At 30.4% G+C, this 22012-nt stretch overlaps 2 protein-coding genes across 3 annotated transcripts; both read left to right on the top strand.

The window, feature by feature from the left end:
* Nucleotides 1-632: 632 nt before the first annotated feature.
* On the top strand, nt 633-8216 carry LOC132743027 (uncharacterized). 2 transcript variants are annotated; one of them, XM_060731535.1, is made up of 5 exons: nt 633-760; nt 3641-3795; nt 5752-5895; nt 6800-6927; nt 7800-8216. In XM_060731535.1, exons 2-5 carry the CDS (start codon nt 3671-3673, stop codon nt 7880-7882), a joined length of 480 nt encoding a protein of 159 aa, XP_060587518.1. In that variant the 5' UTR covers nt 633-760; nt 3641-3670; the 3' UTR covers nt 7883-8216. The 2 variants fall into 2 exon arrangements, with proteins under 2 accessions (XP_060587518.1, XP_060587521.1); XM_060731538.1 differs by lacking the exon at nt 633-760 and adding an exon at nt 3263-3312.
* Nucleotides 8217-10541: 2325 nt separating this feature from the next.
* LOC132743029 (uncharacterized) lies at nt 10542-18493 on the top strand. The gene is made up of 5 exons (XM_060731541.1): nt 10542-10720; nt 13632-13723; nt 15913-16056; nt 17449-17576; nt 18192-18493. Exons 2-5 carry the CDS (start codon nt 13662-13664, stop codon nt 18248-18250), a joined length of 393 nt encoding a protein of 130 aa, XP_060587524.1. The 5' UTR covers nt 10542-10720; nt 13632-13661; the 3' UTR covers nt 18251-18493.
* Nucleotides 18494-22012: the final 3519 nt, after the last annotated feature.

The raw sequence follows: 22012 nt of genomic DNA, 5'->3' as shown, positions 1-22012 counted from the left end.
AAGAAATGCTTAACATCAATATAAGTGCATTTATCTAAATAAGACTTGAGTTTGATATAGCCTGGCTTGCAAATGCCTCGTGCGTTACGGTAAACGAAACACCTGTGGTACATGTAATGCCTTAACAGGAAAAGTTTTAATATTACCTACAACGTGATCGTTATATGTAAAATTAATATTTCTTCTGTTTGTGCCACCATTTCTAAAAACCATAACATTTTTAAACATTTACTGTAAGTTTCAATTTTATCAAGCGAACAAGAATTCCTAACCTTTATGTAAACTCGTTTCCTTTCAGCAAAATTATCAATATCATCAGCAATTTGTCATAGGAAGAGTTTAAACATGTCTAGCTTTACAAATGCATGTTATATGAATTGTTCCTCAATGTCCTTTATATGGATCTAATAACGTCAAATATCTGTCCTCTAACGCACAAACTAAGCAATTCAAATCATATAGATTACATAACACAAAATGCATTGGTAAAATCTATCAAGGCCACAAAAGTGTTAATTATTTAAAACGTATAGGACATGAATATATACGTCATAATATCCCATACATAATTATGTTTCACACTTAAATATCTTGGAGCGTGACTATATTTACAGCATATAGAAAGCCGATAGAATACCTGAACTTATTATTGTCAGGACACGAAAAGCGTAATATAGGGAAAAAATCATATTAAACATATTTTTAAAATATATACATCCATAGGGAATAATTTTGTGCTGAGAGACTTAAAATAAGTGAGGTAAGTGAGTAAGTTTGCATTTCCCACTAAAATATTCGCGAGTCTCAATTTCTCTCCCGATTAACTGATATCAAAGTGGTATAAGTAACTGAATTCAGACCTGAAAGACAGGATGATAAATAATTTTGAAACATCTAAATGGTCTCCAAATTAATTATAAAATCCCCCCCCCCCCAAAAAAAAAAAAAAATAAAATGAAATAAATGAAGTTAACAAGATTTGAATCCTTGTAGAGACTCGGGACCTGTTTCGCAAGAAGGATTATCTTATGTAAATTCATTTACATCATATAGTCCTCTATCATTACCCATTACACGATATACACGCCTTATTACCCGCACTCTTTTTCGCAGTCTCAAATAGTGAAAAAAATCCTTATTTAGGCCTCTAACACTTGTTTTTTTATTTGAGAAATGTTGTTTAAAAAAGTGACCATTTTCCGGTGTGGCTCCCTATCCAAAAGATACATAAGGATGTTTCCAGAAGGGGGATGTGCCTCCTTCTGTTCGGGGCTTTGAAGGGGAGCGGCAGTCCTCCTCATCGCCAAGAAAATTTTGGACTTGTGAGAGGCTACAAATGACACAAGATCGATCATAAAGTATCGTGTAACCAAAGCTGAAAAGCCGTTGAGTTTTTCTCAATCCATTGAGAAGTTGCAGCCCTTTAAAATCAAATTTGACTGGAAAAAAATCAATGCAAAATAGTCATTTTCGGCAATTTTGAGATGTTCCCTCGTTGCCATAGTAACAGGAAATTCAAGACTGAGCACGTTGTTACAGAGTCAATGGCCCAGTTAACATTTGTGCCAAGTTTGATTTCTATTGAAGCATATCTTATAGTTTTATAGCAATTTGAACTTGTAACGGGAGATTTTTTCAATGAAAACAGCTATTTTTCAGAAAATGCTCATGCAGTAATGGTTTAACTGTTTAATCTGCTGTCTCATTGTGGTTTGGCGCGTCTCTTTAAATTGTGAACCGAATCAATCAATAAATTTCAATTTCAAAATCATTCTAAACAAATGGCAAATTTAAAGCATAACGAAATACCAATGGTTTGAAGTAGGCTTAACGATACTAAATTAATATTTTTTCTTGTTATAAAAATATTCCTGCGTAATTCTTAAATATTTTACAGATGAATGTCAAAAAAGCTATAGGATGGTTGCAACCTATTAGTTTCTTTATATTGACCTACAGACTAGATGCACCGCCTTAAAAACGGCGGCAAATTTTGTCTCAGAAACAACTACATTTTTATATTATTTAGAAAGAGCAAACATCAATTTTAAAACGTTTAGATAAAAGTTGTATAGTATGCTAGATGCTTCTTTTCGAAAGAAAGTAGAACTGCATGTGAAATTGCCAAAGGTAGCAAAATGTAAACATAGTTACTCTAGTATTTTTACTTCTATACAACTTCTTAATCACCATAAGTGTACTTCTTTCACAAAAGTAACGGAAGCAACAAAAATGGCTCGGGTAAAGTATCTTTTTGGAAACTTAACAGGACATCAAAATAATAAAATTTAGAGAAATAGAAATAAAAGCATTTCTTGGGCATAATTGGCTTTTAAGTAATCATTTACTTTTTATTTTACTACATTATACAATTTTATTGAATTGTTGAACGTTTTCTAAATGACTTAAACAAAACACTGAATCTTTCTTATTTTGACAAAAATATTTATCATCCTATACCGACAGTAATAAATGACAGTTATTATAAAGTTATTTTTTCTGCATCCAATACAAATTGTAGTTACTAATGATATGGGTATGGAACATTTTTTATGGGTATGGCAAAACTTTACATTATCAAAAACTAAGTAAAGCTACTGAGTTCTTTGGAACATTAATTACTTTGACACCAATCCTTGTTAAAATATATACTTGACATAGCAAGTTCTATTTCTACAGGCTTTGCCATGGCTCACGCTAAATATCTCCTTTCAAGCAAGTTTTGAAGTAACATTGACCCATACGAATTTTAAACTAAGCGGGGTCACTATTTTTGATACTGTTTTTAGCGTCCTAAAATGGTTATAAAAATCATAAAATGTATGTAAAGAAATGGAAAAAAAATAAACCAAATAGTACATCTTTATCGCACGAGACTTGAACGCTGTCTTTAAGATTGTAAAAAAATGCCATTTTAAAGCAGAGAATAGTACGTGCCCCCACAATACTTCAGTGGTATCGCTTGTTTGATGTCCCACCGAGTACGTTCCTTAGGCAACGGATGCACATCAAAAGTTAAAAGTTCTATAAGTTTATAAAAACGGAACATGCCACATGAATTGTGAATGTTATTTGACACACTGATTAAACTAAATAAAGTTAGTTCAAGATTTTTTTTAGAAAATTGGTATAATTTAAATATTGTGATTAAGATACCCGTAATTGTTTTCATAAAACATTACGATCTACCGTACATAAATATCAACAACTTCCTGATAAACGTTAAGTTGTTATTATATCAGACCGACTAGGTGGTGAACATACATGCGTTTGCCAGTTCATAACCATTAGAAAAACTTATAACCATAAAAGGTTAGTTTAAATATATTTTCAAGCTGTTGTTATCAAAAGAAACTGACATAGGAAACAGTTGTTTGTGATGAGCAATTGATTAAAAGATTTTTTTACTGTTTCTGTTTCGTTTTAGCTGGTTTGGAAATTTATTGGTCTTTTTTGAGAGATGATGCGCCAGTGATTGTTTTTTGAATAGTAAAATCAAGATTGTGTCTTTTGAAGATAAGTACAAAGTATATATATTCAAACCATTACACATTCTTTTGATAATATTATGCATTATTTTATCTTAAAATACATGTACCTATTTTGAAAATATGTTTTTTATAAATAAAAAACATTTCAGATCTCAACAAATTTACCAAGGGACGGAATCATGGCTTCTGTGTTTATGACTGGCATATATTCGCAAGTCATAATCTTTCTTCTTGTTTTTTTTTCCAAACCTGTACAAACAAGGACATATTCAGAAACTACTGATGGAAGTGACTCTAAAACGAAGTAAGTGTATTATCTTATTTGTTTTATTTTATTTGTCTAGCCAAATAAAAGAGAAAAAATCTATTCCGCTTATTGTTGAGGTTATAGCTACAATATCATCGGGCATCCATCAATGAATTATTTTACCTTAGTTACAGGTATTTGAAATACTGATATATAGCGCAAACTCGGCTAACTAGCTAGACGGATCATTATGATATGGACAATTCATTGGTAAACGTGACTTGATTAACATAATTTATGATTTCTATAAAACTAAGAATTATTTTCTTTTCCTTAAATATCATGAAAAAAAAATTTCATTAAAAGCGATAAGGAAACGAAAAAGCCCTCATCCCCTCATTCAGAGTATCCCTAATTTTTAACTGCCAGTTGAAAAACTTTATTGTAGTGCAGTTTCATACAATGATTTATTATTTGTTTGATATTTTGCTTATCGACCTCCTTTTGGTGCATGTGCAATTTACATAAACTGTAGAAAATTGGTAATTATCAATCTGCTTTTAGATTCAACCATAGCAATAATCATAATAGAAATGTAAATACAAGCTATAGCCTTGAAGTAAACAAAATAATCACAAAGAAGTATAAATTATAAATGGAAAGCAAGTCACTCCAGGTTATGTAAAATAAAATGTTTAATGTAATTTAAAGCCGATTTTTTTGCATTAGATTGATAGAAAATAGCCTTTAACGAGGGAATAAATTGAACAAATTATCAATACAATTCAATTCTAACATTGACGGGAGTTGTATAGCCGATACTATTTAAAGTTTATGTATCAATAACACATACTATTAGGTTTGTGAGAAACAGTATGAATTTGTTATCCCTCGTTTTGTTTACAAGCCTAAGGAATGATGTCTTTGCCGTTATTTACAAACTGATGTGTCAATTGTTTTAAAATCCCGAACAATTTCTTCATTGGGACACTGTTTTTAAAGGTTTTTTTCTTCAGATTTTTACTGTGAAAAAGTACTGTTCCCTATAAAACAGAGGAGTATATATTTATTTGTCACAAGGTACTCTTCACTAAACTGTAAGAATTAAAGAACAGCAATAAACATCATTTACATAGTTCACTGGGAAGTTCATGCTGATACTAATTAAATGCTGTAGATTAAGTTGCATATTGTTTACTTGAAACATTTAACTATAGTTATCTTTGGTTTATCACCATAAAGACCTTTGCTCTTTTTTACAAAAATATTTTCATTGGTCATATATCCAGTTTCGAACCGACAATAAATTAAGTGTCTAGCATACCTTAGAAAGAAAGAAAAAAATCTACGATGTAAAATGATTTTTATTAAACGTTTAAAAAAAGTTTATAAGTTTTGATACATTTTAGGCGTACATTTTTATTCAAATTTTAAAATTTTGGTTTTATATGATCAAATTAGTGATGTGTTATATCAATGGAAAGACTATTCAGAACTTGTTAGCCGATACGCTCGGTAATGTTATGCCTGTACCGTCTGTATGTTTTGCCCAGAAACAACCTAGTTAGTATCAGCAGTAGAAAAGTGCTGATAAGTCAGTTATATCTCACATAACATGTAGATTATTAGTTGATATTTGAAACATTTTACCTTTTCGGATGTTTTAATTTGTTCAAAATAGTTTGGTTTACCTATAATCCAGCTTTAATCTATCAAACATTCATATTGCAATGTCTTTTTTTAAGTCACTTGGCGACTTTTGCAAAATAATTGTATTTTACTAATTTTCTTATCTACGTTCTCTGTTTATTGAAAATAAACTTAAACAAACTCTTTAGAAATACTATTATAATTTTAAACTGTCATGCTCTTTATAATTATGATTTAAGATGCAGTTGTAAACTGCAAACTTGACTCAATATAGATTTTGCATGATTGAAAAGTGTATAAATGCCTACATAACAAGCTATATATAATACTCTGAAAATCATTAGTTTTTATTCTTGTGTATAGGAAAAGTTTTACGATCACCGTGAATAACCAATTGCGCCAACCAAAGTTCAACAAAAGCGTTGTCATGGAAATTGAAGATGAGAACAGCGCCCTGATTAAGTACATGGAAAAGGCAGTAAATCAACAGAATGGACTAATGGAAAAGTAATTTTCAATTAACTATTGTTAAAGAGTATAAAGCTTTTATATTTTTTTAAAGAAAATTCTTTTTTAATTTTGAAAAAAAGGACTGAATGCCCGAAATGAGAATATGTGCGTATATTTCTTCAAAAGCAAACAGTGCTAGCACAAAATCATAGCTTAACGGTTAAAACTGTACTACAATAGCAGCATTATATTTTTTGTTCCAGACCATTTTAATCTGTTTTCGTACACTATGCAGTTTTATTAAATATTCAAATCTTTTGAAAATAGACCATAAGACAATGGAAACAATATATTTTTACTGTTTATAAATTTATATAAAATATGTCTATATATATGGCTTTAAACCTTTCAAATCTTCTTTATTTTTTATTAATAAAAAACCCTTTTTCTTTTTTCAATTGATCAAAAATCTTTTATATGCAGTTATGCTAGACCTTAACTACTTAGCCAAAGACACCCTTAAATGGATAGTTATAATCCTGTAATAATTCCGTGAAGTATGATAAGGCACAATACAGCTGGTAGCTCAGTTTGTGATAATAAAATCCTTTTTATCAACTATTTCAGACTCAAAGCTACACAAATCTATTTATCTAATTCAGAAGGCGGAAAGTTTACGCAAACATTCATTGTGGTTGGGTCAACGGAACTTAACTCCACAACGTTTTTTCCTTTCATTTTATATATAATTCATTTACATGTACCCACTCCAATCATAAATGCTCCATAAACGTTTACTTTAAATGCTTGATTAGCTATTGTAGTTTCAGCAAACTAAAAATATACTGATTTGACAATATATTAATGAAAAAGGGAGTTCTTGAAAGACATTTGCTTTTTAACAATCTATTTTATCACAAGACCTTTTACAAAAAAGTCATGACACTTATTATAACTGCAGATTTACAGTGACATACTTCTCTGGTGGTTTGGGATATTTTATTGAAGCTATCAATGATGCAAAAGGAAACTGGTCAGTTGATGGATCCTTCTGGCAGATAAGAACAGAGTTAGGACGAGCAAACGTGGGTAAGGATAAAACATTTTACCGTTCATCTGTTATGCTTTACTTGCTCAATAATTTATTCACTTTTCCCACTTTAATAAATCTTTATAATAAGTTAATATGATAAAGTCAAGTTTCTTTTATAATTGCAAAATTGTTCGTACATAAAACAAGCCGATTCACAATACATGTATTTGATTATTTACTTGTTAGATATGACATGTAAGACCAATCTCTATCACGACTTATTTGGCAATATTGTTAATTTAGCTTCCCGACAAACTAAATAAAAAGCTTTAGAATACGCACTTAATCTGAAAGGTTATTTTAAGTTTTAATTTTAATTTTTAAACGAATGGCTAATTTTGCTGTTTTTATAGGCAATTGTTTTCTGTGTGACTAACACAGTAAGGGCTTTGTAGCATATTTTGACTGTTTATTTGATTATTTACGTGGAATGAAAGTACAGTTTTAAATGTGTCAATAACTCTTTTGTTCACTTGAAGATATTCATTTTTAATACATTTTCAAAATTGCCATGATGGAAATAGGTATGAATCTTGAGGCATGCTACTTTAATATATTTTATTTATTATCGTATATATTAATAACAAATCCTGTTGTGACATATGCTTCTATCCAGGGCAAAAACCGTGCATTAAAATGTTTGAAGAGGGATAAATAACGTAAAACTCTAAGAAATGAACAAAATTTAAAATGTTAAGGCAAATATCCTTTGCGCCAATTTTAACATAGTAAGACATGGAAGTTGTTTTAGATACGCATTTTGCTAAATGAAAAGTTAATATGATTTCTATCAAAATGGCGCTTTACGAACCAATGTCTCATCTATATGCACATAATGCATTTGATATGAATGTTGTTTTCGTTTCAGGTATAAGTTCTCTCATACCCAAAGACGGGATGAAGGTTCTGCTGGACCTCATAATAAGCGGCCCTGATGACAAGTGCGAATAGTTCTGCAATTGTATTATGTATTTGCAATTGCATTGCATAGCAGACAATGAATTATATAATATGGTGTTTGCATTTGTATTGTATTGTGTATAATATAGAATTGTTTAAGAAATTACAATGAAGAAAAAAACTCTAGTGGTAAATGTATAAGATCTTTTGCAGCAATATAAAAATACATAATTTTATTATTGTCAACATTTGTTAGGGAGAGGGAAAAAATATATTTTCAGAAAATGAATTACCTTGATCAAATTTAGGAAATATAACTTTATGACTGCCACGTTTTATACACTTTCTATGTTATATAATTATTGTTACAGATAACATTTCAAAACAACGTGTCATTATTTGATATCTTAATTATTAAATTATGTAAGATACTGATTATATATACTGGTAATTATTTTGTTTTTGTGAACATACGAGTTATGTACGTCACAAAAATATTTTGTACAGTCAAAAATAATTTATAAAACCTAATGACAAGCTTTGTAGTTTAACGATTATTCGTCCCTTTAAAGTCTTATCAAGTCGAGAACGTTGTTTGAAGTCCACTTTGTTTCTAGCGTTATGTCCTTATAAATGATTTTTTTACTTTTGGTGAGCAATTCTTTTTGTACACCCTTTTAATCCAATCATCTTTCACAAATTATCAAAGTATTATGGGGTAGTAAAATTCAAAAAACTTTAAATATATCCGATATTACATAGCGAGCTATAGAATGGCCGTTTGTCCATGTCTACAAGTTGTTCCTACAATGCTTATGTTCGGTGGAGGAATCTTCTGTTACACTCTTATTCCTTATTTGTTTCATAACGTTTTATCATCATTTATACGGACTATATAATCCATACTATCTTTATAAGCTTTCTACATTGAAGCTATTGCATTGAAAATTTTGTAAATGAGCCGCGAATTGTTACTACAGGTCTTATTTTATCAAACTTTGTCTCAAGTTCATACATGTACTTGATTGTTTCAAGATAATCCACTTTATCTACTCCAACGTTGATAAGAAAATTAATTTTTTAGATGAATATTCATATGGATGGAATACTTTAATTGATAAAACTCAATTTATTCAAAGACGGATTTTTAATATACTTGTCATAAAACGGGATTAGTATTCTAGTATTCTAAGTCTGCAAACTCAGAAAAAAAGAATGAATAAACAATTTTCAACTGCATAACTATAACAGAACGCACAAACACAAAGTAAAAGAAGATGTTAATCTGACAGAAGAGATAATGTTACATCTAAGGATAGAAAGACAGTATAGGCATACACATTTAATAATTGTCATTGTTGTATAGATATTTGCTGATATTTTTATAAGATGAATATGCTAATAGTTAGCCAATTTAACCTGGCATTTTATCAATTTTGTATTAAATTTGGCTGTAATACCAATGTAGAACTGTATAATTTTTAGAATACTTCAAAATGTGCACCATCTACAAACTTTTTCACCATCAAAATCTATTCCGAAAAAGCGTTTTTGAACTGTACTTTGGGTTAACTATTTACTAGTATACACTGGTAGTGAACGCTTCCGACGGCACTAGGGTATCAAGACCACAAAAGCAAGATTTGATGTATGGATTTAATCAAAAGTCACAAGAAGAGAGGCCAAGATTTAAGCAGGATGTAGCAAAACTGCAAGTCTCTGCTCCTCTAAATTGCCTTGAACCAAGTTTGACCGGTGCGCATGTGCATTATCATGGAGTTGTTATTGATTTTGCGCACCTAGGACCTTAGGTCCTTTGTAAAGTAGTGATTTACTTCGGCAGTGAGAACAAGGTCACGGTAAAACTTCCAGTGACCCCTCTCAGGCACAGCGACATGGGCCACTATATCATCACTATAAAGAAAGAGAATTTTATTACTTAATTTATTGTCGAGCTCAAAAAGATTAAACCACGTTTTATCCCCTGTGATCAATTCTCCCAAGCGTCTAGGGTCTCGATCTTTGAACCTAGTCAATAAGGCCAAGGCTTTTTCAACCCACTCCCGTTTTCGGTCAGAATTAACCATATGCTGGATTCAACGGGCGCATTCTTTCCTTCACTTTAACTCTCTTTTAAGATGCAAAACAGATATGACACACTAAGGCCCGTTCCAAAGATGCAAGCAATAATTGTCATCTATGCTAAAGTACATCCAACAACAGCTCCTTAAACTAGCCACTTCTTATGATTTAAACCTAAATAGTCTTAGACTAACAAATCTGTAATGTTATATGCCCTTGAAATCGTGCTGGGATACATTTCTAAGTTTCTTACCATCATATTGTATACATGTCTAATATATTTTCTGCATTTGTATTCTAATTTTTTATACTCTTGCTATACATATCTATTTGTAATTAAATTTTTACGACTTAATTTTCCATATAAGAAATATTATTATATATTAGTCTGGGTTTGGATAGCTGTTTACAATATTGAAAATTTATTCTTTCTACAGCAGTTGTTTCTCTGAATCCCGATATTTGACATTCATAGCTTAATACAGGAACAACTCGCATAAAAAGTAATAAAAAGAAATGCTTAACATCAACATAAGTGCATTTATCTAAATAAGACTTGAGTTTGATATGGCCTGGCTGGCAAATGCCTCGTGCGTTACGGTAAACGAAACACCTGTGGTACATATACTTTCAAGCCGATAGAATACCTGAACTATACGAATTATTGTCACAACAAATTATTAAAAGTAACTGTAGAATTTAGAGGACACGAAAAGCGTAATATAGAGAAAAATCGTTTAAACATATTTTTAAAATATATACATCCATAGGGAATAATTTTGTGCTGAGAGACTTAAAATAAGTGAGGTAAGTAAGTAAGTTTTAATTTTCTCTTCCGATTAACTGATATCAAAGTAGTAATAGTAACTGAATTCAGACCTGGAAGACAGTATGATAAATAATTTTGAAACATCTAAAGGGTCTCTTTATTAATTATACCCCCCCCCCAAAAAAAAAATAAATAAAAAAAATAATAATAATAACGGGAAAAACCCCCGAAAAAATGAGGTCGACTAAATTCAAAGTCCTAGTAGAGACTTGGGACCTGTTTTGCTAGGAAGGTAATCTTATTAAAATTTATTTACTTCATATAGTCGTCTATCTTAAACCATTACACGATATACACCCCTTTTTAACGCCTTTTTCACCGGCCCCCTTTTTTGCTGTTTCAATTTATGAAAACAATGCCTTATTTTGGCCTCCAACACTTGTTTTTATTTGAGAAATATTGTTAAAAAAGTGACCACTTTTTCGGCGCGGCTGCCTATCCAAAGATACATCAGGAGATTTCCAGAAGGGGGTGTGTTTGGGGGTTTGAAAGGGAGCGGCAATCCGCCTCATCGTCAAAAAACTTTTGGACTTGTGAGAGGCTAAAATGACCCCAGATCGATCATAAGGTAACGTGCAACCAACGCTGAAAAGCCTTTGATATTAACTCAATCCATATGATAAGTAAAATAAATTTTGATGGAAACAAATCAACCCAAAATAGTAATTTTCAGCAAATTTGAGATGTCCCCTCGTTGCCATGGTATAAGGAAATTTAAGACTGAACACGTTGTTACAAATTCAATGGTCCAGTCAACATTTGTGCCAAGTTTGATTACTACTGAAGCAGATTTTATAGTTTTATAGCAATTTGAACTTGTGACTGGAGACTTTTCAATGAAAACAGCTATTTTTTCACAAAAAATGCTCATGCAGTAATGGGTTAACTGTTAAGTCTGCTGGCTCATTGTGATTTGGTGCGTCTCATCAAATCGTAAACTGAATTAATCAATAAATTTCAATATCAAAATCATTCTAAACAAATAGCAAATTTAAAGCATAAAGAAATACCTTTGTTTGGTAGTAGGCCTAACGATACTAAATAAACATTTCACTCTTATTATGAAACTAGTTCCTGCTTAACTATTATAAATTTTACAGATGAATGTCAAAAAAGGATGGTTGCAACCTATAAGTTTCTTTATATTGACCTACATACTAGATGCACTGCCTTAAAACCGGCGGCAGCAAATTTTGTCTCAGAAATAACTACATTTTTTTATTTCTTAGAAAGAGCAAACATATGAATTTTAAAACGTGTAAATAAAAGTTTTATAGTATGCTAGATGTTTATTACCGAAAGAAAGTAGAACTGCATGTGAAATTACTTGCTACTCGCCAGTAAGTTAGCAAAATGTAAACATAGTTACTCTCTAGTATTTTGACTTCTATACAAACTACTAAATCACAATAAGTGTACTACTTGCCAAAAAAGCAACAGAAGCAAAGGACATGGCTCGGGTAAAGTATATTTTTGGAAACTTAACAGGACAACAAAAATCATAAAATTCTGAGAAATAAGAATAAAAGCATTTCTGGGGCATAATTAGCTATTAAATATGCATTTGTTTTTACTACTTTATACAATTTTTATTGAAATATTGAAGTTTTTCCGAATGAATTAAACAAAACAAGGAAGCTTTGTTGTTTTGACAAAAATATTTATCCTATACCGACAGTAATAAATAACAGTTATTAAAAAGTTCTTTTTTTCTGCACTTAATACTAATTGTAGTTACTAATGATATGGGTATTGAACATTTTCTATGGGTATGGCAAATCTTTTCATTATCAAAAACTAAAGCTATTGAGTTCTTTGGAACAATTATAATTACTTTGACACAAATCCTTGTTAAAATATATACTTGACATAGCAAGTTCTATTTCTACAGGCTTTGCCATGACTCAGGCTAAATATATCCTTTCAAGCAAGTTTTGAAGTAACAATGACCTATACGAAAACCCATTTTGACGTTTTCAACTAAGTGGGGTCACTTTTTTAATACTGTTTTAGTGTCCTAAATGGTTATGACTGGCAAATAAAAGTCATAAAATATATTTAAAATTTTAAAAGAAATGGACCAAATAATACATCTTAATTGCACGAGACTTGAAGCTGTCTTTAAATCACCATTTTGAGATTATAAAAACATTTGCCATTTCAAAGCAGAGAATAGAACGTGCCCCCACAATACTTCAGTGGCATCGCTCCTTTGATGTCCATTAAACGAGTTCAAATGTTTTTCTTTTGTCTGTGTTTTTCCTTGCTGTACCGACCATCGATCATGTTTCTACCGCCACAAAACGCAAAATGCCACTTGAATATTGAAGGTTATTTGACACACCCATTAAACTAAATAAAGTTAGTTCAAGAGTGTTTTTTTTTAGAAAAATTAGTATGATTTGAATTATTGATATTACGATATCCCTGATTGTTTTCCTAAAACATATCGATCTACCGTAGCTAAATATCAACTACTTCCTGATAAACGTTTAGTTGTTATTCTATTAGACCGATTATGTTGTGGTGTACATACAGGCGCATCTCAGTTTATAACCATTAGAAAAAAATACCATAAAAGGTTAGTTTAAATGGTTATTTAAAATTCATGTTTAAAAAAAAAAAGAAACTGACATAGGAAACAGTTGCTGGTGATGAGCAATTGATCAAAATATTGTTTGAACTGTTTCCGTTTCCTTTTAGCCAGTTTGGATATTTATTGGGGATGCGCAAGTGAATAGTACAAATAACATTGTGTCTTTTGAAGATAGGTACAATGTATAAATTATGTATATCTAAACCATTACTCATTTTTCTGATGATATTGTTTTATTGTATCTTAAAAAACCTCTTTAGCAAATTTGTTGTTATTATCAATAAACATTTCAGATCTTAACAAATTTACCAAGGGACGGAGACATGGCTTCCAAACCTTTAAAAATATCTAAAGATACTGCTGATGAAAGTGAATCTACAAAGAAGTTAGTTTATTATTTCATTTACTTTCATTTCTCCAGCCAAATTAAAGGAGAAAAATATAGTATGTCCGCTTATTGTCGAGGTAATAGGTACAATATGATGGGGCCTCAATCAATCAACTATTTTACCTTAGTTTCAGGTATTCGAAAAACTGCTATATGTCGCAAACACGGCAAACTAGCTGACGGATCATTATGATTTGGACAATACATTGATATATGTAATTTTATTAACATAAGTTGGATTTTCTTTAAAATAAAGAACCATTTTTTTCCTTTAAATATCATGTAAAGAATTTTCAAAAATAGCAATATGAAAAGGGAAAAGGAACCCCCTCCTCATTTCAGAATACTCCTAATAAATAACTGCCAGTTGAAAAACTTTATTCAAGTGTGAAGTTTTATACGACATTGATTTATTTTTTGTATAATACTTGCCCATCGATCTCATTTTGGTGTACATGCAATTTACATAAACTTTAGAAAACAAGTCATAATCAATATGCTTTTTTCTATCAAGTTACTATCCAAAAATAGAATATTAAACTATAATTATATATACAATAAGAATAATAATGTCAATACGAGTTATAGCTACGAAGTAAACAAAATGTATCACAAAGTAGTATAAATTAGAGAGCAAGTATCTCCAGGGTTTATTTAATTTAATGTTTTAATGTAATTTAAAGCTGTTTTTAATTGGCATAAGATTATGAAAATATCCCTCAACGCGCGGATAAATTGAACAAAATATCAATACAATTCCATTCCAACATTGACGGGATTTTTGAAAAGTTGTATAGCCGATATTATTCAAAGTTAATAAATAAATAACACAAAGGTTTGTGAAAAACAGTATAAATATATTATCCCTCGTTTTGTTTACAAGCCTTTTATATTTGCTGTTATTTACAAACCGATATGTCAGGTATTTTAATATCCCGAACGAATTCTTTATTGAGATACTGTTTTCTTAAGGTTTTTCGTTTTCAGAATTTACTGTCAAAAGTACTGTTCCCTATGAATAGTACAGAATGATAAGTCACAAAGAACTATTAACTTAACTGTAAGAATAACGCACATTGATCCAAAATGAATTATTATAAAGTCTGCATAATTCCTGAAACGTTTCATGACTCCGGGTCAATCTGAACACATGCAAAAGCAAACCCCCAGGTGCACATTTTTACATGCTGATCATCATTCCTCTAAAGTTATTTACGAGCTAACTTAAGAGCTACACATGACACAACATGAGAACGCACGCACGAATCTAAATGCCCTCTTTCACAGTGGGGGCCCAAAACAGCAATAATTATTTATCATTTACATAGTTTACTGAGATGTTAATGATGATGTTTTAAGCGATACTAATCCAAATAGTGTAGATATTGGTGTAGATATTGTTGCATATTGTTAAACTGAAACAGTTTACTAATATGTTTGTTTTATTATCATAAATATTTTCCCTGTTTCACAAAACAATTTTCATTTGATATATTTTCAGTTTCGAACATATAATGAAATATCTAGGACACTATTAAAAGAATGATATAAAACTACATTGTACAATTAACCTTAAAGCCAACTCGCTAAGTTATCAAACATTTCCTCAAACTTTATCAAAGTTTTCAAATATTGGTTTTAAATGATCAAATTAGTGATGTATTATGTCAATAGAAAGAACATTCAGAACTTGTTCGCCAATATGCCCGGCAAAATAATGCCTATACCGTCTTTATGTTTTGCCAAGGAGCAACCAAGTTAGAATCAGCAGTAGAGCAATGCTGATAAGTAAAGCAAAATAAGCCAGTAATCGCACATAACATGTAGATTATTACTAGAATCTTTTTACCTTTTCCAAAGTTTGAATTTTTTTTTAAATAGTTTGGTTTACCTTTAATAAAGCTTTAATCTATCAAACGTTTATATTACATTGTCTGTCTTTAAGTCACTTGACGACATTTGCAAAATAATTGTGTTTTAGTAATTTACTTATCTTCGTTCTATGTTTATTAAAAATAAACTTAAACAGTCAAGCTCTTAATAATACTTATGATTTTAGACGCATCAAATTTAAACTGCTTATTTGATTCAATATAGATTTTGTATGATTGGAAAATGTATAAACATTTAATGTCTTTTTTACAAACTATACTCTGAAAATCAACTTCTTTTATTCTTGTGTAAAGGAAAAGTTTCACATTCACCGTGAATTATCCATTGCGCGAACCAACGTTCGACAAAAGTGTTCTCATGGAAATCGAAAATGAAAAGAGTCCCCTGATTGAGTACATGAAAAAGGCAGTTGATGAACAGAATGGACTTATGGAAAAGTATACTTCAATTTATCTATTAAATTTAGAGTGTTTATCTATATATATGCAGCAAAACGCTTTATTTTTTAATTTTGAAAAATATATAATACTTTTAAAATGCCTGTTTGTATTAATCTTTAAAAGCGAATTTTGCAAAAACGGAAGTTATTGCTGAACGGCTACAACCCTACTAAAAGCAGCTGCATAATATTTTGTTCCAGAACAGTTTATTCTGTTGTCGTACAATATGCATGAATGTGAAAGAAAGTACATTTTATTTTACAAATGTTTTCTGAATCAACCATAAAGCTATGGAAATATATAATTTTACTGTTAATAAATTTATAAATATTTCAATATGTACGGCTTTAAACTCTTTAAAACATCTGATATATATTTTTGAATAAAAAATTTATTATTAATAACAAATTGCTGCTATTTAGTAGGGGTTTTCCCCTATTATTCATTAATTCTTTATTGGAATAACTATTAATGAATTTTGATTCAAGTTGTCAAAATACTTTCACTCAAGAGCAAATTTCGAATTGCACAATAACAAAAAAAAACAACAAAAAAACATATGTATAATTTAAATATATCAAAAATCTGAATCAATTGCAAATTGAGTAGTTCTGAAAGGTAAGGTTTGTAATAAAGAGCAACAATTATCTGTTCGAGAAAGAATTCAATATTTACTGTAAATCTGCTAGAAATATTATTCTTTGATCGTGTTTGATTTTAGTCTCACTTGCAAAATAAAGATCATATTGGGACTTTACAGCTTTACTAGTCATAAATTATTTCAGGCCGAGTAGTACCACTGACGTTACATAAGCTATTTAATTCTTTAAATGAAAACATCCTGGCGGGATTTGAACCAAAATAGGTGAAAGGGCTAGTAATATGAAGTCAACGACTTTAACCAATTGACCTTGGACACCCCTAAATGGATAGTAATTCTTTTGACAATGAAGTTTGATAAGGCTCAACACTTCTCAGTATTTATGTTTGTAACAATGAAATACCTTAATTTCTTAATTAATTATTTTTTTCGGATTTAAAGCTTGACAAATTTTTCTAATTGAGCAGGTGGAAAGTTTACGCGAACAATTATTGTGGCCGAGTCATCGGAACCTAATCTCACGCTCGCTCAATGTTCATTTTCTTGTCCTTTTTATTCATAATTCGTACGTCCTTATCATCTAATGATCTTTTAACGTTTCATCCAAATACTTCTTTAGTTTTTGTAGGTTCAGCAAACTAAAAACAAGCTGATTATATTTGTGTAAATAGGAAAAGGGAGTTCAATGTACTTGAAAGAATTTTGCGTTTTAACAATTTGTTTTATTTCATAACATTTTACGAGCAAGACATGAAAATTGATTATAACAGACAGAAAAAATCTTTTAGATTTACAGTGAAATATCTCTTGAGTCGGGGATATGTCATTGAAGCTATATTCAAAAATGAAAGGGAATTCTATTCGAAAAATGAATCATCCTGGGAGATAAGAACTGAGCCAGAACTAACGGAAAGGGGTAAGGTTCAAAACAAACATAAAACATGTTGTATTTTTAACATCGTCACATAAAAAAACCAAAGCTAAAGAATAAAAGAACTAAATTTTAATTTTGCAGTACTAGTGACGATCATTTTACTGCAAGATAAACGCAGTTAGGGCTTTTTAGCAAATTTTCACCTTTATTTGTTTATGTACGTGGTTTTAAGTGCAGTTTGCATGTGTAAATAAATTTTTGTTCACTTTAAAATAAATTACTTTTTGTTTTCAAAGTTTTCATGCAAATTAGCAAAAATCTGGATAAATAAATATATATTTTATAATAAAAACATGTTTTAAAAACAAATCCAGATATAAAATATGCTCTGCCGACGCAAAACCGTGCATAAAATTGTTTGAAGAGAGATTAATAGCGTATCACAGTTAGAATTAAACAGAAAGTAAAAATGTGATGGCAAATTTTCTATAACATATTGTCATAAAAATTGTTCCAAATACAAATGTATGCATATGCTCAAAAATAAGTTAATAGCAATTCACATTTGTTTATCAAAATGGCGCTTTACGAACCAATGTCATCTACATGCACATATTGCATTTGATATATTAAGTGATGCATTTGTTTTCGTTCTAGGTATAAGTAATTTAATACCCGAAGACGGGATGAAGGTTCTGCTGGAGCTCATACAGTGAAATCAGCCGTCATGATGACCAGTGCGAATAGTTCGGCAATTGTATTATGTATTTGCAATTGCATTGTACAGCAGACAATAAATTGCATAATATCGTGTTTGTATTTGTAAAGTATTGTTTATAATATAGTATTGTGTATTGTTTAGTAAACTAGAAACTTGAATATTTGATTAAGGCCTATGTCAACGTACAAAACATATGTGCATGTATTGCACAGCAAATATAGCATTGATGACTGTATAATTATCGCGTTTGATTTTTTTATTGCATTGTTTATAATATTGTGTTGTTACAATAGTTCATTTAAGCAATATCTATTTTAATCTAAGAACATAAATTAAATACCATCAAATGTATAAAAGTACTAGCATATAATTTCAGAAGAGAAAGGTGGTATCTGTGTAAAAGCTATCCTCTTGATAAAAATTGTTGGTGTAATATAGAAAATATACATCTGTCCAAAAATAAAAGCTGAATGGGCGGCAAACGGTAAAAATAATCTTAAGTACTAATGATCTTGATCCAGCTGACCCCAAACTCAATCCAAAAAAATCCTTTCAAATATGAAATACATAAAAAATAAAGGCTGTTTTAGCAAATGTGTGCAAGTCTATTATTAGCACACTTGACATTGACCCACTGATGCCTTACTCAATAGAAAGGGAGACCATCATGAAAGTTATCTTCCTTCCAAATATGAAACTTTTCTCCATAAATAAAGGTCTTATGGGCAAAAGTGTAAAAATCTATTTTAATTACTTGTGACCTTCAGTTGACCAAATCGACCCCTTACTAAATCCAAAAGAAAAAGACGATACAAATTATTATCCTACAAAATAAAAAAATCACCAGTCATAAAATAAAGGCTGTATAAACAAATTTTTAGACATGCATAATTGGCATCATTTACATTGACCCACTGACCCCTACCTCAATCAAAACAAAGAATATCATGCAAGTTATGAAACCCATCTGTTGAAAAATAAAAATTGTGTTGGCAAAAGTATAAAAAAACACATTTTTTAGTACAGTGATCTTGATCAAGGAAGAATGCTACAGAGATTTAGCCGGGTTTAGTTTGAAAGAACAAATCTCACTATATCCCTAACAAGAGCTGAAACAGTACATGTATATACTGTAAGCGAAAACATGTAAACAGTTTTAGTGCGATGTGTCATTTAAAACGTATCATCATACTTGTATTCTTAACTGAGCATGACGTGTAAACTAAATCTCGCAAAAATGTAATCAGCCATATTTCGATTTGTAAACTTAATCACACTAACATGAACGGAAAACGAATAAATGTAACTTGTCGAAGGATGATGTTTAAACTAAATCATGTAATCATGCACAGCCCCCAAAAGCATGTACATTTAAAGAGTCTGAGTGCAATGTGTTAGCAATGTGTTGGCACTATCTCTATTTGAAATTTTTATATTAGACAAAAGTCATTGTTTTTAAAGGTATTTATTCACAATTTTCATAGGTGTTTTTTTAATTAGGAGGACAGGACTTTAGATCGAGTATTTAAATGAAAAACGTGGTGCTCTAGCTTAAATAAAATAGTAATCCCACTTTATATTAATCATAATTAATAATAATCTTTAAATATAATTGTAGTTATATTTTCCTAATATATATTTATATAGATAAAACATAAGGAAGGAAAAAAACAATTTTAACAGAATACCTTTTTGTCGCTGATTCTCCGCCAGGCTCAGTGTGAGTGCCAGTACTAGTTTTGTTAAATTTAAAATTTTCAACATTGATAATTACTTCATTGTACGCGCGTATAACGAAAACACCGTCAACAGCGTTTCTTTTTATTGGCAAATGATACATTAACAAATACAGATAATAAGAATGAATAAACAATATTCAACTGCATTAATATAACAGAACGCACAAACACAAAGGAAAAGAAGACGTTGATCTGACAGAAGAGATAATGTTACATCTAAGGATAGAAAGACAGCAGAAGAGGCATAAACATTTCATAATTGTCATCGTTATAGATATTTGCTGAAATTTTATAAGATAATTATGCTAATAGTTAGCAAATTTAACCTGGTATTTTATCAATTTTGTATAAATTTTGGGTGTAATACCGATGTAAATGTTAATTATAAGGAAATACTCAAAAGTGATCATGGAATTACAAATTTTTTACCCTCAGAATCTATTCCGGGAAAAACTTATTGAACGTGCTTTGGGGTTTAACTATTAAAACACTGGTATGGAAGCTTTTGACCGGGACTTAGGATCGAATTGCGACCAAAGGGAATGTTCGGTTACCCATCTAGAAAAAGGAAAGGTCCATAAATTTTATACTCTAGAAAAAGAAAAATTATATTTTTAACGCTCCTGCTAGTGAGCAAAAAAGGGGGGGATGCTGTTTTCACCTACCCCATTTTAGTTTTTTTTTTCGGGCTCAAAAAAAAAATAAAATAAAGCCAGTTTTAACCCTTTAAAAATTTTCTTAGGTGCTATTGTATGATTTGAGCTAGTCAAAAAGGCCCAGGGTTTTTTTTAACCCCCCCTTTTGGCAGAATAAAAATATGGGGATCCAAAAAGGGGCACATTTCCCATTTATATTTCTTTTAAAATGGAAAAAAATATGAACACCAAGGACGATTTACTTATTCCCCCACTGCAAAACTTGCATTGGCATAACTTGGTTTGACAACTGATTTTTTTTTTTAAGGGGGTGGGGATATTTGGGGAGCTTATTAACATTAGTTTACCATCCTAAAATTTGGATTCTTACATTGAAGATAAAATGGGGAAATTTTTTATAAAATAAAAATTTGATCCGTTTTTTTTTCTGACGCGCATTTACCATTAACCTTACGAATTTTTTCAATAAGCCCTGCCCCCTATCAAAAATTTAAAAGCAACTCAGCCATGCTTACAACCAGTATACAAACCTCAATCTTTCCAACGGTATGTTATACATGTACTTTCACATCATGGTTAATTAAATAGTTGCCTCTAATTAGAATATGCCCCACGTACAATTATTTGCAATACATATTAATGGCATGATGCACATATAAAAGGTCTATCACAAAGCCAACTCTTAAATATAATAACAGATTTAATATATGATATACATGATATACATGAGGTCAGGGTTACCGTTAAAAAAGTACAATGTCTCTTTTTATTAAAACTTTTGAGATGTTCGTAATTTTTATAATTCCTTAATATAGCTGATATCTAAACCATTAAAAATATATAAACTGTTTTTTTGTAAAATTTCTAAATTGAGCCTTCCAAAGATGCAAGCAATAATCGTCATCTATGCTAAAATACATCCAAAAACTAGCCACTTCTTTATGATTTTGCTATACTTATGAACCTATATGTAATTAAATCTTTACGACTTAGTATTAGACCAAATCATTTTGGGTTTGGGTAGCTGTTTACATTATTGTAAATGTATTCTGTCCATAGCATTTGTTTCTCTGAATCCCGATATTTGACATTCATAACAAATAGCATAAAAACTAATAAAAAGAAATGCTTAACATCAATATAAGTGAATTTATTTTAATAAAACTTGAGTTTAATATGGCCTGGTTGGCAAATGCCTCATGCGTTAAGGTTCACGAAACACCTGTGGTACATGTAATACCTTAATACGAAAGTGTTAATTTTATATGTAAAATAAATATTTCTTTTGCCCTTCTGCCACCATTTTTAAAAACCATAACCGTTTTTAACATTTACTGTTACTTTCAATTTCAGCAATCAAAC

Source organism: Ruditapes philippinarum, unplaced genomic scaffold, assembly GCF_026571515.1.
Source record: "Ruditapes philippinarum isolate M1 unplaced genomic scaffold, ASM2657151v2 ctg2417_1_1_1_1, whole genome shotgun sequence".
In the NCBI taxonomy this organism is placed as follows: domain Eukaryota; kingdom Metazoa; phylum Mollusca; class Bivalvia; order Venerida; family Veneridae; genus Ruditapes; species Ruditapes philippinarum.
Note: the sequence above shows the minus strand (reverse complement) of the source record. Positions and strands in the feature narration are given on the sequence as shown.

What these genes read in the sequence shown, in the direction of transcription:
- LOC132743029 (XM_060731541.1), top strand. Translation starts at nt 13,662, where the DNA reads ATGGCTTCCAAACCTTTAAAAATATCTAAAGATACTGCTGATGAAAGT. An exon ending in GAAAGTGAATCTACAAAGAA is followed by an intron (nt 13,724 to 15,912) that starts GTTAGTTTATTA and finishes TCTTGTGTAAAG; the next exon opens with GAAAAGTTTCACATTCACCG. An exon ending in CAGAATGGACTTATGGAAAA is followed by an intron (nt 16,057 to 17,448) that starts GTATACTTCAAT and finishes AAAATCTTTTAG; the next exon opens with ATTTACAGTGAAATATCTCT.
- LOC132743027 (XM_060731535.1), top strand. Translation starts at nt 3,671, where the DNA reads ATGGCTTCTGTGTTTATGACTGGCATATATTCGCAAGTCATAATCTTT. An exon ending in CAGAATGGACTAATGGAAAA is followed by an intron (nt 5,896 to 6,799) that starts GTAATTTTCAAT and finishes TTATAACTGCAG; the next exon opens with ATTTACAGTGACATACTTCT. An exon ending in GTTAGGACGAGCAAACGTGG is followed by an intron (nt 6,928 to 7,799) that starts GTAAGGATAAAA and finishes TTTTCGTTTCAG; the next exon opens with GTATAAGTTCTCTCATACCC.